Source organism: Porites lutea, chromosome 10, assembly GCF_958299795.1.
Source record: "Porites lutea chromosome 10, jaPorLute2.1, whole genome shotgun sequence".
Taxonomy (NCBI): domain Eukaryota; kingdom Metazoa; phylum Cnidaria; class Anthozoa; order Scleractinia; family Poritidae; genus Porites; species Porites lutea.
In genome coordinates this window covers 10,170,705-10,188,286 of record NC_133210.1, presented here as the reverse complement: position 1 = coordinate 10,188,286, position 17,582 = coordinate 10,170,705, and the positions used below count along the sequence as shown (strand labels likewise).

Below are 17,582 nucleotides of genomic sequence, written 5' to 3'. Positions count from 1 at the left end.
ATTAGCATACATTCTTGCTGTTTTAACACTTACACGTATCATCATCGCGTCATCGCGCATTTTAGTGAATTTTTTTAGGGTGAGCATGTTATTCGTAAAAATGATGGAGCGTTAAGGTAAAGCATTTTAGCAAGGAAACAAAAAAGCGTTTTAAATGCACAAGAGAATGGCCCAGCTTCTCTTCAGGTTACTTATAACTGACACCTGTCATTCATTGATAACCACTAAACGTCCAGTGACAATGCTTCCAGCTTCACTCCGAGACTGATCAATATGGCTCACACCCATGCCAGAATCAAGCAAGGGGAATAGATTTTAAAACTACAACCTGACACTGTACATCAGTTACAGTGTCAAGCTCAGCAATTGGTTTCAAACTTGGCCAATAAACAGGGAATATTTATCTCTTGACTGGTGGATTAGTAGATTCAGACAAAAAATTCATAAAAATGACACCAAACGGTTGACATCTGTCAATCAGTAGGTTTCTAAATGGCTTCCCATGGCTTGAAAACACTATAAAAGGTACCTTTTTCCCGCTTTTGAGAACATCACTTCCAACTGTCAAAAAGGTACCTTTTTCGCGCTTTTAAGAACATTGCTTCCAACTGCAAAAAAGGTACCTTTTTGGGCCTTTCATGAGATCGCTTGAAACCGAAAAAAAGTTACCTCTTTTGTGCTTTAAAACATCGTTTGGTAAAGTGAGAAATGGATGAAGAGAGGACAATATTGACGTCAAAATATCAATCACTCGAAAGCTGAAAATACCTGACTTTTTTTTCAAAAAAGGTACCTTTTCTTAACTTTTAACCTAAACGACAAGCATAGACAAAAAAGGTAACAATTTTTCATTTTAATCTACGAAAAATGAATGCAGAAACTTAGTTTTTCTGCTTTTTTTTAACTAGCAGAGTAGACCTTTTTGTAAAAAAGTAGAATTGCCGGAATCTTTCACTGATTCATCGGTTTGCTGAGAAGCGAGAAGTCTTACTTTTAGTTTTCATACAAATTGGTTTTCCCACTAACGGCAGCTCCATTTTACAGACAAATATCTTCTTGAAAATCGTCAAATTAGTTGTTTTACCGACATGACATCAACCTTTCTTGTTTGGAGTTTTCACTCGCTTTGGGAGACAATTTCGAATAAACAACAGACTCATTTCGTAAAAGGTAAAGCTTCGTGCCAAGTGGCCCATACTGCCGGAGCTTATCCTGGTTTCCGTAGCATTAAGCAGCTTGGAATATTTCTACTTCCCCCTGGATGGGATGCTAGTCCATCGCAGTGTTACCCCGAGCATTATTTCGCCGGTACCCATTTATACACCTGGGTGGAGAGAGGCACTGTGAGAGTAAAGTGTCTTGCCAAAGAAGACAACGCAGTGCCCCGGCCAGGGCTCGAACTCGGACCGTGCGATCCAGAGTCCAGCGCACTAACCATTAGCCCACAGCGCCTCCCACATTCATTTCGTACGATGAGAGTTATTTTCCGTAATCACATCCGCTGGACTGTTATACTGGATTTTTGGGCCCTCACACTTAATGTTAGGATTGACAGCGACTCATGAACTATAAAAAAATCAAATTTACAAATTGATCGGTGAAATGATAAACTGGATTTTGCTCCTTATATTTAATGCTAAAATTGACGATCATTGAGTACAAAACAAACTACGAGTAAATGAAACTCTGTATTTGCACCGGAAAACAAATGCAGTTTGCCGTGGCTAAGCCTTTTACCTGTCTGTTGCCAAGTGAAAAAGATTATGGTCTCAAGAATTCCAAGATGAACCATGGAAAATACTTACTGGTAAGCAAATTACCATGGAGTTGAGTTCTGCCTTTTCCGAATTTTGTGGCTCGACTAGAAGCATGTCCAAAGTGATGTCAGTAAGCAAATTTATTGAAAAATCTTTTACGCAATACCAGATACTTTCATTTTTCAAGCTTGCAGACTGATTGATTAGTCAAATCTGTATTGTTGGAAGAAACATTACAAGCTCTGTCCTTAACGCTTAACGTTTTGAAACTTGAACGAAAACTTCTTTAACATGAAGTCCCGCATCTGTTGCGATTACAGAACAACTATATTAAGTAATTCACTTTTTCATGCTACAACGCTACTTTCTATATACCAGGAAAAATTTTTCAAGTAACACGGATTCGGATTCGAACCAAAATTAAGTCGGATCGACGGATCGGGCCTAAAAATACCACGGATCGGCGGATTTGCATACCCCTATTCACCCCCCTCGACTAGGTTTTGAGTTACTAGTCTGCGAAAACGCTCTTGAAATTTTTAGTTGGATTACAAAGTGCAAATCCGGAAAAATCCGGCTTGCATCGACCAATGTGTTGAAAACAGAACCGGAAATAAACTCGTGATTACAAACATTGATAGTTTAGTTAAAGATTAAGGACATTGATTGACATTTTGAGATTACTAGATTTTATGCTGTTTTTACACATTGTCGGGTTTCAGTCAGAAGTATTTTGCTAACCGGTATTGCTCACCAGTACAAGAGATTCAAGCTAACCAGTTTGAGGCTAACCCGTTTTAAGCTACGACCCGCCACAGAAGTGAGTAAAGCATGATTGTGAAATTAGAGTTTCTTATTGAGGTATTTTCAATGAAATCATTGTTCTAGAGATTATAAGTTGCGTAACGACGAATTGTATTGCCCTGTTTCAGATCGAATAATTAAATATAATTGCTTCAGTTGCTACAAATGTTAGTATCAATAAACATCAAGCGATTGATTATACGATATGTGGTGGTCGTTGGAATACGCAGTGTATGACTACGTAAAACAATAGCACATGATTTCCTAGAGTCTCCAAGGAAAGACTTTGGTTTGGAGAAGTTTAAGACCATTTTAACAAGCAATTAGTCTTTTATTCAACTTCATGTGATCAGGTTTCACGCGACATATTTTCATGTACAACAAGAATCACTTCGTGAATTTTACCGGGGCCAGACCTCTTAGAAATAGCAGTGGAATTCTCCTCGGTTCACGAGCACTTCTACATCACCTTGTAGCACGTTTTTTAAGATGATATAATGTTAGCTTTGATAAGTGTTCGCATTGATTCTCGATAAATTTCACGATGGAAGGTTCACTCTTAAGCGATCGCTCGTAAATTTGTCTCTCCAAATATTCACTCTCAAGTTTTCGCTCATAAACTAGTACATCGTAAAGGTTGGGGAACGTGTCGTTCCCAAAAAGCTATAATCTTTCTCTTGACTCTCCTCCATACCTCGTGCTTTTCAAAATGGTGGATAAGATGTCAATGAACCAGCGATATATCTCAGCGAACCCTCCCAAAAGTAACGAGCCAGCGATATATCTCAGTCAGCGATATATCCCTAACAATGTAACTTTGAAAAGACAGAAAAGCGTTGCATTTTATGACCGGTGCCAGCCTTAGGCTAGGCCCCGGAAATTATTCTTGGAGTTTAGTAGTGTTCAGTTCGGAGTAGTCGGATATTCTTTCTGTAGTCCACGGGTACAGATACAATCTTAGATTACCCTGGAGTGGGACATGTACAGTGTAAGTTCTTGTTTCGCTTCGTTTTTCCATAGATTTACTTTTTTTTTCCACTGTGTGCTACGAATTAGAATCGTGTTACCTGGTTGAAACGGCGTTTGCTTGACTGTCAACACATCAGGGTTGGGGAACGCGACAACCTTTTTCCCCAATATTGTGGTGGTTTTTGTTTTTCCACGTTTGTTTGAGATGAAAACTATTTCAGTATTGCGCAATTCATAACATGTAAAGGGAAGCTTCCTTAACACACATTTTAAACTAGTTGTCCTTGTAAAAGAGCTAAAAACAGCGTTTTTCCCAAATACGTTTTTAAAATCAGTGGAATTAAAATTCTATGGCCTGAGAATTCTATGCGCTCTGCTTTAAACAAGAAACCGTAACAGCTCCAAGTGAGCAATCCTTAACTTCATAAGCAAAATATTTTCCCTTTAGTGTCTCGACATATATTAAAGTGCCTATCATCTAAAATTTTTTATTTTCTTATCTGAAACTACACCTTATTAAAATAACTTCTGCGAAAAAATTTTGCGATTTGAACCAAAGACGATTTTTTTGGAATTTTTTAAAAACGTTCAAATTTGCCGCCATTTTGGCACACCATTCGTCTTAGTCTTCTTTCGGGGTATGACGTACTTTAAGGAACACTTGATTTTATCCACAGGAAAACATTAAAAGTTCTGGTAGGTTTTTCTGTTTCAGAAAAATTTTCTTTTTGCGGAGACATTGTGATTCAATCCTTACTTGTAATTGATCTTTTTTGTGTACAGCCGGTGAAGGAAAGGTAATGCGAGTTCCTTAATTTACGTCTCATGACGTCATATATGAGTCTACTAGATTGCGTGATCAGTGGCGCGGGTGTACGGCAAAAATGTGGACTTCAAAAATTGGTTAAAAAATCGCGTTTTGTTGAAATGGCAAAATTTTTTCGCAGAAGTTATTTTAATAAGGTATAGTTTCATATAAAAAAATATAAAATTTTAGGTGATGGGCACTTTAAGTCGCTGCAATAAAACATCAGACTAAAACACTGATTTAAGAAGCTTTGAGTTCAAAGTGGTAATAAGCCTATCGATGGAAAGCAAAAAAGGAAACCCTTGAGGGTTGAAAGAAATCAGGGTTGAATGTGACTCATAATTTTCATGGGCCAAGGTAAGGGAGACATAAATGCGTGTACTTATAAACTAGCCTGTGCATATGAATTAGCCTGCACTTAATTCAAAGAATGTTTTCGGTTAATTCCTGACTACCAAGCCATTCTACTCGTGATAGTTTTGTTATTTATCTCCGTGTTGTAGAAACCTTTTTGTGGGAGTTTAAATTTCCTGCAGACCAGGAGATGGGAGCTAAAGGAGGGAGCCATCGGCGTTTTTAAAGGACTTCCCTGACTGGCTTGTTGAACTACTTAAAGTAAGTTTGCTTGAGAAAAAACAATGAAAACAGTTTCTTTTCTCCCACACGTTTATTTGTTAATTCAACTCTTCATCTGACAAACCCAAGCTTTAAGGCAAAAGATATGTAATGACGAATAATAAAAGTACATTCATGAAAACTAAATCAAACAGTGGTACGTCGCTGTGCAGTGTTCATTTACAACTGACTTAGCGTTGTTGTTCCGTCCATGAAAGCGTTCGGCTAAACCTTTTTTTTTTCAAAAAGCTTTTTACGAGGATGAGATCTAACAAAATTTCTAAAACAGCCACCTGAACTGAAAGTCACTGGAAAACATCTCTCTTTACCATTTAACTGCAGCAGTATGAAAACGGGTAAAATAAAACGTAAAAGTTTGGTCGATACAGTCCTATTAACCCCTATTTGAACATAAACAATCGGTGGCTTTCTTAACCTGTAGTTCGTTGTAAGACATCCCTGTTTGTGTCTGAATGTCTTTGATTTAGAACTGTTGAAAACAAAAGTACACAAAACGCCATGATCCAAAACGGCGATTAATCGTGCAGCTTTTCTCCTCAGCTGTTTCAAACTAACTTGGAAGCATCTCAGTTAACAACGTTTTAGGCTCAAAATGCGGAAAAAGTAACGTTAGCCTCAGCTTCAAAATTGTTAATAAACAGAGCAATTAACGATAACTCTCATTTTCTACCTACGAGCACACTTGTTTATACTTAACCCACGGACTATCAACTAGAAATCATTTATGTAGCGAACGATTATCGTGCTGAACATCAGCCCATCACTGGCTTACTACGCAATACAGCCTGTTAGGTGATCCTTAAAACCGGTTATGCGAGCTAGTTACACAAGCAAACTGGTTTCAGTAGGGTAAACCTCAATGTCCAACGTAGCTATACCAGAGTTGGACATATAGCCGCTAGCTGATAGATCAGAACCGAGCTCTCTATCGTAATTATCACCTGCCTCGAAGCGGCTTTCTTTTTTACTGTTCAGTTCCTTGTACATCTTCTTGTCGGCCGTTTTCTTTCCATCGTACAGCTTCACATTCCACCAAAAACCGTAAGCAAAATCATAATAAGGATCAGACCACATCACAGCAAGTGTTTTACCCTTGCTTTTAATGTAGTAGGTCAGGACTCCAGCGGTTCCGTAAAGGTATAGATCCTTCTTACGAGGTTTAAATTGCACTTTTTCTCCTGGGAAAAAAAAAAAACGTTTCACTTTAGGCAAAAACGAGTGAGAATGTCTCTTTTGACAAGCAGACCGTTCCCTTACAGAAAACTTTAAACTTTAAAGGAAATATAACCCCAAGGAAGATATTCGTTCACATCTTCCGTAAGTCCATTTAACGATTATGTTTATGTTTGTTTTCCTCCTCGTACTTCAGACACATACACACTTAGTTACCGATGCTTCAATACTCATGTTTGAAATTTCGTAGCATTAGAATAGATGTTAAACATTTCAAAAACAGTCGACACAACGTGTGAGTGTAGAAAACATATTCAAGAGCTTTCAACTTTGTACCATTATGTCAAGTTGGTAAAAAGGAATGCTACAGTTATTATGAATAGAAGTATTCGGAAACCTCTACGAAAATTAAATAAAGAGTACATAAGTAAATAAATAGACAATAGAAAATTGCGCGCTAAACTGAGTAACTTTTTTTCGTCTGCGTTTTGATTTCCTTACAGTAGATATAACATAAAATCTCAGCTCTTTTCAAGAGACTTCAATTCTAATAAACGGGGATATCTCTTGGGAAATGTAACAACACAAGCATTTATTTGACCTGAAAAGGTGCAGGAGTATTTGAGCAAGAATTTTATCAGAAAAACGTTTGATGTATGCCTATCAAAGAGAAATGATCATTTTGGGCATATTGTGTTACGTAGTGTATTACAACAACCAATACCAAAGTTCATGCGGGATTACTACTTTACCAAAGCGCCTCTACATTTGCAAAATTCACTTTTACCTTCAGGAACAGAAGAAGGCAATTTCTCATCCGCAACGCCCAAAAAGAAATAGGTAGAGGGGTACTTCCACTCAAAACCACTTTCGTTGTCAATGGTAATGATGACTTTGCGTTCCACAAGACCTCTCAGCACACTAACTGTAAGTTGTAAATTAAATAAACTAGTTAGTCTCATCATAATCAAACCTTTGCACAGTTTGTAACAACCGAAATCAAGATATTTTTCAAACCTTACCAGAAGTGGTGCAGATCCAGGGAAGCATATAAGAGATTAGTAAACGTTTGAAGAAATCCACAAATCATTTCAGATATGTATATATATATATATATAGGATGTTTCAAAAGTTCGTTCCAATCGTAAATTGTATTTTGCGCAAAGCATTTAATGCTTCTTCAAGCAAATGTAAACTGATTCAGGTAAGAAATTTATCTAAATAACCGTTCAAAGCAACTTCAAACTAAAATTTGAAGAAATTATAATATTTTTGAAGTTCTGCCAAAATGTGCACGTACGCGAGTTTTTTCCCGCCATGGTTTTCCTTCTCATTTTGTAGGTTTTCTTTTTTGGTATTTTTGCTTTTTTCATTTATTTTCTCTTCTCTTTCACGAAAATGAAGGCCTACACTGTTTGCTCAGGCATCTATTTTTTCGGTCTTCTGGCCATTCAGTCAAAAAAAATTGCTAAACTGTTGAAGAAGTCTGAACGATAAGTGAACAAGTAGTCAAAAGTAAAGACTTCGAAAGACAAATCAAAGAGTGGATGGCCGTTTTTTCAAAAAAAAAATTGGGTGAGAAATGCTCTTGAAAAAGTTATAAGTACATGGCATTACGTAATTTCAACAACACAGAAACGTAAAAAACTTCAACTTCATAATATCAAAGTGGCGACCACAACGGTATGGAGATATGTGACCAACAAAGGTCATGCAGACATGGTGTCAGAAGAATTTGCAACTTTTACGAAAGACGACCAGCCGGCAAACTCACGTGATATCACCCCCCTAGAGACCATCTGGATTATCGTTGACGAGACAACATTCAAAGTTCCAGCCCCCAATTACACTGGATTACACTTATAATCATTGAAGTTAAAGAGAGGAAAAAATCGAAACGAACTTTTGAAACACTCTGTATGTATATCTTATGCTAGTCAATTCATCTTCAAAAGTGACGTGAAATTGTATGTTGACTAGCATCAGGGATACGAAACGTCAAGTTTATAAGTTCATAAGTTTATCACCGCTGAATGCCATAATGAATAGCTTGTAAAGACCTCAGTATACAATAGTTTGTGTGTACACTTTTTCTATTTCCTAAGATGAAGACAACAGATAAACTGCAGGGGGATGCATTTACCTTTTCGTTTGTTTTTTTCCTCGCCGTTGTCAAAAGCAGAAGTCAGGGACGAGCCCTGTCCCTTCAGCGTCTACAAAGAAAAGTATGTTTATCATCTACGTCATTCCACTCCACTGCCATGCACTTGCACTGAGATTTTTTCCAAACGTTTCTTATGTGGGATTTTATACTACACGTACATTTAGAGTGCAGAAATGAAAATATAAGTCTTTAATGAGTTTACTCCTAATACAGTTTAATTTCATTAACTATACTAGGAGTTTCAAAAGCAAAATTTAAATAAAAAATTAAGTAAATTGGTAAACATGTATGTCTAACCGGATTTTTGAAAACGTGAAATCTCCAAAGTAGCCATTACAAAAACTAACGAGCGCAGCCACTGCTTTTTTCTCTTCTCCCCCTTTCCTTCTCCTAGCTCTTTGTTTTTCTTCTTTCCTTTTCCTTTGTTACTGTGATTTTGGAGCTTATCAGGCTTGAGAAACTTTTCTTAGGCTGGTTTTCAAAAAATCGGTTAGATGTACACATATACATACATAAATCAACACGCAATAACATGGCCTAATAAAATGAATACGAATAAAATGTAAAAATACAATATAACAAAGTATCCTAAATACTAGAGACAATGGCTTTAAGTTCATCTAATGAATTATTCTTTAAAAATCTTTAATGAGTATTTTCCTAAGACACTTTTAATTAACTATACTAGGACTAAAAGCAAATAATTAAACATACAAGTAAATAAATAAACATACCGGTATAAAAAAATTAGAAATGGAGGAAGGGATGGCCGTGTTAACTTCTTTGATTTGTTGGGTGCAAACACTCCCCTCTATAGGGGTATGTGTTGTTAAATCATACCCAAGGCGAAACCAACATTTTCTCACTTTTTTCAAAAAGACTGCCCAAAGAAAACAAGTGATAGCAAAATGTAACTGCCAACAACACACTATGCGGAACTACAATCAGGGACAAAAGTAGTTGACACACTAGTTTAAAACAGGTGCTTTTGACAAACATTTAGTTCATTTATTATTTCATTCCTTTTAAACGCCGTAAATCCCCTCACCCCCCAAATCAATGTTGTCTGAAGTTAAAAAAAGACTTGAGGGTCCAAAATTCAACATTGATTTTGGGGGGAAGGGGTTGGGGTAGACAGGGGAAGGGGATAAGTATATCCACTATGCAAAAAGGGGCCATTTTATGGAAGTGTGTCAACACTTTTGTCCCTCGTTGTAGATATAACATTTTTCTTTAAATAAAAATCCCACGAACAAAAAGGTTTTGCATACACGAGTGACTCAAAGTAGCCTCATTAACCTGAGATCAGCTCTATTTTCTTTTCGCTTGGTTAATATAATTCCGGGGGGCAAAGCGAAATGTAAGAGAGAATGTGTGAGAGCTAGCTGCGAGAACTGGGCCTGATAACAGGTGAGAGCCTCATTTTTATAAGTTTATAGTGAGAATCGGCCAACAGACTAGCCCGACCGACCGAGCAAGGTTCCCCCAATAATGCTATATGAGAGTAATTTTTATGCTTTTATTATTTACGATTCCTGACAAGACAGAGCCCTTCTACACTAGAATGTCATTTGTCGTCATAAAATTTTTAAATTGGGAAACGCGTCGACGATTATAAACAGACAATTTTTCACAAAACTACGCATTTTCGTTAGAATCCGAGCTACTGCGTATAAGATTCCACATTATAGGGAGTCCTAAGGCAGGACAAAGACGCCGTTAAGGATTACAAACTAATTGCCTATATTCGGCAGGATTTCAAATGCTTCCCCAGTTGTACACCGCCGGCAATTAAACTCTCAGTCCAATAATAGTAATAACTTAGTTATTCCCATTATTTCACAGTCAATTCATTCCCTGCACTTTAATATCAGGTAAGTGTATTTAAACTGATTGTGCTAGGTTTAATTGTTTAATAGCAAATATATGAGTGTTATTTTTTTTTTATTTTTACCTTTTTGACTAAAGAAGATTCATCCTGGTTTCCAGCGTCCTCTACAGGATAATGTTTCGCGGCATGTCGAGACGATACAGAAGCAACAATCCCCAAAACGAACAACAGAAGGAAGATAGGCTTGATGTATTCCATTATGAAGATCGTCTTTAAACCTGTAATAATATAAACAAAACTAAAACGTTTAGTCCGCTTTCTGTTCGTCGTAATTAAGAAACGCTTGACACTTGAGGGCCTTCACATGGTCTCTCAAGTTATGTTTCGCATAATAATCACATTGTTAACGCTGGCCTTAAAATTGAATTTCATAGCAGCGCATATATGATTCAGTAGGTTTCATTCCTGAGGGTTCCGCCAATAATGGCACGTTTTCCATTAAAAATGAAATTCCCGAAATCCGAGAACCTTTGGCTCCGTTTGTACACACTGAATCGGTTTTTTCTGAATCTAAGGAGAACTAAAAAGATGAAGAAGCTGACAAGCACACTCAAACAGAACGGTGCTACATCTTTTTTTACTTATTAACGTGAAAAATAAAACATATAGTTTATCATAGAAATAAACTTTTCAGTGCAATTGTCCGATGGGGTTGTAAAAATCGATAAAAAGGTTCAGTAATCATTTAAGATATGAGGTGGTTTAATTTTCAATCTTCAGTAAAAGCATTTTAAAAGTATAGACTAAACTAACTAAATAATAACAAAATCTGAATAGAGTTAAGAAAAAAGTTTATCAGAAACGTAAGAGACAAATCTCTTTTTACGTAAAGTAATGGTTTTTAATGTTTGTGTAGATAATTCCAGCTTTGCTTACCTTTTCTAACTGCAGTGACTTTGAGTACAATAGACTTCAGTCCCTCGGATTACTACTTTACGGTGGTTGTAGCAAGAAGCCAAAGTATGGTCCGACTGATTTGGCAGCAAAAGTGTAGCTCCTTTTATAGCGGAAAGTTGGCGCAAACATCACGCACACTCAATTTTCAAAAACACTCAAAATTAGAAAATTTAGCTGTCCGTATGACCTTTAATTAATTATTTAAATACCGCAATGTTTGATTTACGGTTCATTAGAATCCTGAGGAGGTCATTCTTGCAGTCTTCGATCTTCAACGTCTCTGTTTCACTATTAAAACCTAATATTAGACTAACTAACAAACTATGCTTTGGACCAATATCTCTTTACTAACTGGTTTTATCCTTGTGCAATTGACCCGTGTAAAAAATTATAGTTTTGAGTTTTTAAGGAAAACAAAATACCTGCCGTCAACCACTTCCTATGCTTACTAGCATAAGCTTGTACCTATTGTTCTTACTTTGCTACTGAGTTATATTAATAACGCTAAAAATAGTTTTCTTGATTTTTAGAAAACAAACCTGAGTTGTTATGCTGTGATCTGCAGTCATGCAGAAATTTCCTGTGCCCGTTGAGTATAGTCTCAGTTAGCGACTGCTTTCTGCTTGGCGAATTTAATTGAAAATAGTTTTTAAACTTTGGCCCATCTTTTTACTACTCTGGTATAGCACTGAAAATTGTAATTTAAATACAATATTCATTCTTGAAGCAATCAAGAGCGTTTTTTTGGAGGTATTACTAGACAGTTCTATTTTGATGGAACTGTTGTTAATGGTACAAAAAAATGCAATATTATTCATGTCTTGAGGCACTTGTCGACTGACTTCCTATGCTTTAGAGCATATGCTTTTCCTTACTGGTTTATATTTGGCGCATTTTAATATAATAGATTTTAAGATAGACAAAGGCTATTTCAGGACTTTTTAAGGAAAACAAAATACCTGCCGTCATCCACTTCACATGCTTACTAGCATAACCTTGTACCCATTGTTTTTACTTTGCTACTGAATTACATTAATGAAGCTAAATATATTCTTCTTGAGTTTTAGAAAACAAACCTGTGTTTCTATGCTATAACCTACAGCCTGGCATTCTATGCCGTCTAGCATAGTCTTTTCGCGACTGCTTTTACTTTGGAGAAGTTAACACTTTATTAAAAATAGTTTTTAACCATTCTTTATATGTCTACGTGATTTTCCCCGTCCTATATCATGTCTGATCCAAAATTATATCCCCAATTTCAAACCAGGCCTTGCACTCCACTCTCAAAACATGACTAGAGCAGCTTCCCAGCTACCCCGCTACCCAGCTACCTTGTATTACTATAGTTCTATTTTGGTGGAACTGTTGTTAATGATACAAAAATCCAATATTTTTCATGTCTTGAGGCACTTGTCGACTGACTTCCTGTGCTTTCGCATTTATTTTATCGGCCGTACTTGAAATTATCAACTCGGACACCCGGGCCCAGCACTCTGTGGGAAATGTATTAAAGGCGCTGAAAAATAAAAAACAAACGCTTTCGCGTAAGTTCAGGACGATCTTTTCGCTTCACTGCAGGAAAGCCGACTACTTTGCTTGTCTCGTTTTACGTTTTTCAGGTAAAGGGAATTTAATACACAATTGCAAGCAAGACGCTTATTTTGAAGGAACTTTATAGATCCCTTTCCTGTCAATTATTGCCGCGGTCATTGTTATTGTTTCGAACTACTTTATTAAAGTGTTTGCAAGTTTCCACGAGTTTTGTTGTGATGGCGGTTCAGTCGATATGTCTCCTTGGTGTGATGGAGACGATTACCGAATTCCCAAACAAAGTTCGCGTCTACCCTACCCGTGCGGGATACCTATGTGACCAAACGGACTTTACTATGTCTCCTTGACGCTTCTTAATCCGTTTTTACTGCATGGAATCCACTAATTCTCACCAAAATTGAGTAATTCTTAGCCGAATAATGGTAAATTACGTTGTTAACTAACGTCTACAGCCTCTAACATTTTACATTTGACTACCTCGTCCTGTGGTCTACACAGGGGCACCCAACGGCAATTTTCGGGAAAAGACGATTTGAGATCTAGAATTTTCGGAGCATTTGTTGTAAAATTTCTTGCTTGCCTACCTCTCCTAGGATTTTCGAACATCTACAAAATGGTATAATTACCCATTTTTAACGGATTTTGACCCTAAAAAAGGCCACCTAGAATTTTCGGGAGCCTTTTCCTGGCTGAAATTTTCGAGAAGGTAAGTTTTTATCCCTATTATTTTCGGATCACTAGACTTTCAGCTAGGAAATCCGAACAGATGAAAAGTTTTTAGGGGATAAAAATATGCCTATATCTACCGTTTGAATACTAAAATACATTCAACAATGCTATGTTAAGTGGTTTTGAACTATATCCTCGTTGGGTGCCCCTGTCTACAATACTTAGCAGAAATCAAATTGGGCGAATTTGTCTTATTTATTTATTTATTTGTTTATTATGTATTTGAAATAAAAACATCTATTCCCTACTTTGGTCATAAGCAGTTTTCCAGGCGTTCAGATAGTGTCCTCACTAGTATCTGAACGACGCTTGGAACAGGCTAACTTAATTACAAAAGAAAAACTTCCGATCTTGAAAAGAAGCCAAAACAAACCTCCGCAAACGATCAATGATTTGCAATTTATTTCTCACGTAATTACTTATAATATAGCTTGTTTTTAGTTTTATGGTTTCACGATTGATCAAACAAGCATAAAGTGAACGACTTGTACACCTTGTCTAGCACTTCTGCGCCTCAGGGTTTCATTAAAGAAGTTCTTTGGACCATCCAGTAATCTGGTGCCAAAATGCTGCTTTTTCCAATGAGTTTTTTCTGTTCTGGAGGGTTTAGTTTTAAATGAGAAACTGTGATTTTTGCCTCTTATTTGAGAGGTCGTGACATGCATGTTGATTTTCTGCGGTTATTGTTTCTGGTCGGCGTGATTTGCCCTCTGATGCAAGAACATTCATTGCGGCTGAAAAAGCTCATCAGTCAAGCGCCAGAAGACGCTATGTTAAAGATCAGAAGACCTGTTTACAAGCGATTATTTAAATCAAATCGCGTGCTACGTGCAGACCAAAAAACCGATGTAAATCAAACCTGCCAACAGTCAGTGCTCTCGCCAATGGGAGCATGCATCAGGATCTGATGCACAGCGAGTGCCCTGGAACGACCGTCCCAAATGCACCCTTTCCATTCTCTCTCCTCGCGATTTTTTCACCCTTTCTCCAAACAGAGAGCCTGTTCACAGGCTAACTACGCACGTAGGTGCAGTCATGCATGCATTTCCTATGCCCGTCGAGCATAGTCTTTTAGCGACTGCTTTCACGTTGGAATTTAATTAAAAATAGTTTTAAGCTATCCTTGTATCTTAAGCTTTCCCCAACTTTTTACTACACTGGTTGAACTGAAATTGGTAATTTTAAAAAATACAATTGATTCATTCTTGAAGCCCACTGAGAGCGTTTTTGCCTTAACTAGTTTTATTTTGGTGGAACTGTAGTTTGCTGAAAAAAAATCCAGTATTTTTCATGTCTTATCAAACACTTCTGAACCGACTTCCTATGCTTTCGAGCATATGCTTTTTCTCACTGGTTTAATTGACGCAATTTAATATAATAGATACTTTAAATTTGCTAAGATAGACAAAGAGTGTCTCCGGACTTATAAGCTCTTTGCATGACTTGATCACGTGATCAACTTTCGGTAAACACCAAAACAATTCACTTTTGAAAAATTTTGTTAGCCCAAGCTGAAAGTGCATATTAAAATTAGGTAACCTGAGAAGTTTCAGCCGTATACCTCAAAAGTAGCGATTGCAACGGCCGCCGAAAGTTGGAAGCATTTGTCAGTGAGATACACAACTTCTGCCATCCATGAGTCACGCTTGCATGGTTTTCCATTCAAATCCTTGTAATTTCGAAATTTTCAAAACTGTCATGAAATATTTCCTTAAGCATTACATTATTATTTATTCTGTATTTAAAATAAAAAGATTTATTCCCTACTTTGGTCATAATCAGTGTTCCAGGCGTTCAGATATTGTCCTCACTAGTATCTGAACGACGCCTGGAACAGGTCAACTTATAATTAAATACAAAAGAAAAACTTCCGATCTTGAAAAGAAGCCAAAACAAACCTCCGCAAACAATCAATGATTTGCAATTTATTTCTCTCGTAATTACTTATAATATAGCTTGTTTTTAGATTTATGGTTTCACGATTGATCAAACAAGCATAAAGTGAACGACTTGTGTACCTTGTCTAGCACTTTCGCGCCTCAGGGTTTCGTTAAAGAAGTTCTTTGGACCATCCAGTAATCAAAGGCAACTTTAGCGACATAATATAAATATGAATGCGAAGTTATTCTTAGGAAAAATCTCGGTTTTAACGTGATATCTGATAAAAGCATAATAGGTGGTTTTCACGTTACGTCATCGCCGCCATGCTGATGGACGGTAAACAAAAGATCGCTCATTAGCTCGCTTTGTTTGTCCACCAGCATTTGTCCATTTCACCATTGTTATTTGTGTCTCCCGAGATTGCATGAAAACCACCTATAACGCGGCACATGAGGCTTTGTGAACAGTGAACTTTCCTATAAAATGGCGACACTATAAAGACTATTTAGACCGAATTTCATTGTGTACGAAACTAGCTTTACTTGGATTGCTGTTTGCCAGGGGGTCAATAATGAAATAGCCTGTGAACAGGCTCTCTGTTTTGGGATGGGGTGGAAAAATCGCGAGAAGGGGGAAGGAAAAGGGTGAGAACGTGTAGACAAACATATTTGAGGCCGCTATTCCGCCTTCTTAAGCTTGTCTTGTACTTGCCTACCATCTGTCAGCAAGATCGTTATCTGTCACGTGGATACATTGGAATGTAATCAATTTCGCGTGTAAAAAAGGGGTCGGTAGGCAACACGCAACTTTTACCTGGTGCCCAAATGCTGCTTTTTCCAATGAGTTTTTTCTGTTCTGGAGGGTTTAGTTTTAAATGAGAAAATGTGATTTTTGCCTCTTATTTGAGAGGTCGTGACATGCATGTTGATTTTCTGCGGTTATTGTTTCTGGTCGGCGTGATTTGCCGCCTAATGCAAGAACATTCATTGCGGCGGAAAAACCTCATCAGTCAAGCGCCAGACTGACGCTTTATTTAAAGATCAGAAGACCTATTTACAAGCGATTATTTAAATCAAATCGCGTGCTACGTGCCGACCAAAAAAGCGTTTTAAATCAAACTTGTAGACAGTCAGTGTTCTCGCCAATGGGAGCTTGCATCAGGATCTGATGCACAGAGGGTGCCGTGGAACGACCGTCCCAAATGTTTTTCTACAGGCTCTCACCCTTTCTCTTCTCTCTCCTCGCGATTTTTCACCCTTTCCCCAAACAAAGAGCCTGTTTACAGGCTAAAGTTTATATGAATATGGCCTCATTTTCTGCGTCTTGTCAAATTTGTAAGCTTAGCCAGTAGTAGATTCATTCATGATCGGTTTCTCACCTATAATGGATGAGCTCTTTTTCCAAAATGTAAGCTTAAATCCACGTGTTTGCCCCTAAAACAGTTTTTGCTTCTTGCTATCCCATGGATGCCATTGTCAAAGTGTCGGATAAGAACTTGTCAAATTTAAGGTTGAAAACTTTACTGCAGTTATCTCGGCCGCTGTGTATTGAAGCGTAAAAATATTGTTTTGCACTTTCCGAAGGGTGTTGGTTTCTAGATTTTTCGAGAATGTACGTGTTAAAAGCCTGGAGCCGCCCTAAAGTACCTTAAATGCTCGTACGGACTGCAAGGTTAACCAAAATTTGCAGAGGTTTAACCCCAACCTTGCGAATACCACGTAGGAAGTTCAATATTTTACCTGTTAACTTTTTTCGCAATTTGAGAAGAAAGACCTTTATAGTTTGAATTTTGGTTTCCTACTTCCAATTTTATTTGTTTTCAGAAAAGCAAAACTTATTTAACCCAGAGAGCGGAAGACTTAACACTTCCACAAGCCATTGAACTGGAACGTTTCAGTAGTTAATATTTTTTCCAGCTCACTGATCAATTAAGACGCCTGCAGAAGAATAAAGCAAAAAGCTTCTTTGAAATGCAAATGCTTTCACCCGATTATCTATTGAACGCCTGGAACAAGCTAACTCAAAAAAGAAGTGTCGAGTCAGGACTCGCTAATCATTCCTTCACAACACCTCCAAAAATTAAGTAGATTTGTTTATACGGCAAAGTGCAGTCATTACCAGCCACTTTCATTCTCTGTCTGGCCATTTGAAGTCCATGTTTTAAATGGTTTCATCTTTGTTGTTTGTTTTTATGCTCATTTAACCTCAGCTTGGCGTCAAACTGTAAGCTTGAGTGCATTCCTGATGAATCAACCATTGTTATTTGTGGGCTTTAAGATTTAAATGCCTAACAGTTCTTGAACATTCCACTTTTTGTGAATA

At 37.3% G+C, this 17,582-nt stretch overlaps 1 protein-coding gene across 1 annotated transcript; it reads right to left on the bottom strand.

Moving 5' to 3' along the window:
* Nucleotides 1-4,986: 4,986 nt before the first annotated feature.
* Nucleotides 4,987-11,237, bottom strand: LOC140950974 (DELTA-actitoxin-Afr1a-like). Its single transcript, XM_073400188.1, has 5 exons — nucleotides 11,079-11,237; nucleotides 10,266-10,420; nucleotides 8,291-8,360; nucleotides 6,935-7,072; nucleotides 4,987-6,152 (listed from the first exon to the last, which is right to left on the bottom strand). Exons 2-5 carry the CDS (start codon nucleotides 10,398-10,400, stop codon nucleotides 5,797-5,799), a joined length of 699 nt encoding a protein of 232 aa, XP_073256289.1. The 5' UTR covers nucleotides 10,401-10,420; nucleotides 11,079-11,237; the 3' UTR covers nucleotides 4,987-5,796.
* Nucleotides 11,238-17,582: the final 6,345 nt, after the last annotated feature.

Coding starts and splice junctions, on each gene's coding strand:
- LOC140950974 (XM_073400188.1), bottom strand. CDS start 10,400: ATGGAATACATCAAGCCTATCTTCCTTCTGTTGTTCGTTTTGGGGATT. Junction 8,361..10,265: donor AATCTTCTTTAGTCAAAAAG/GTAAAAATAAAA, acceptor TTTTCTTTGTAG/ACGCTGAAGGGACAGGGCTC. Junction 6,153..6,934: donor GCCTTCTTCTGTTCCTGAAG/GTAAAAGTGAAT, acceptor TTTTTTTCCCAG/GAGAAAAAGTGCAATTTAAA.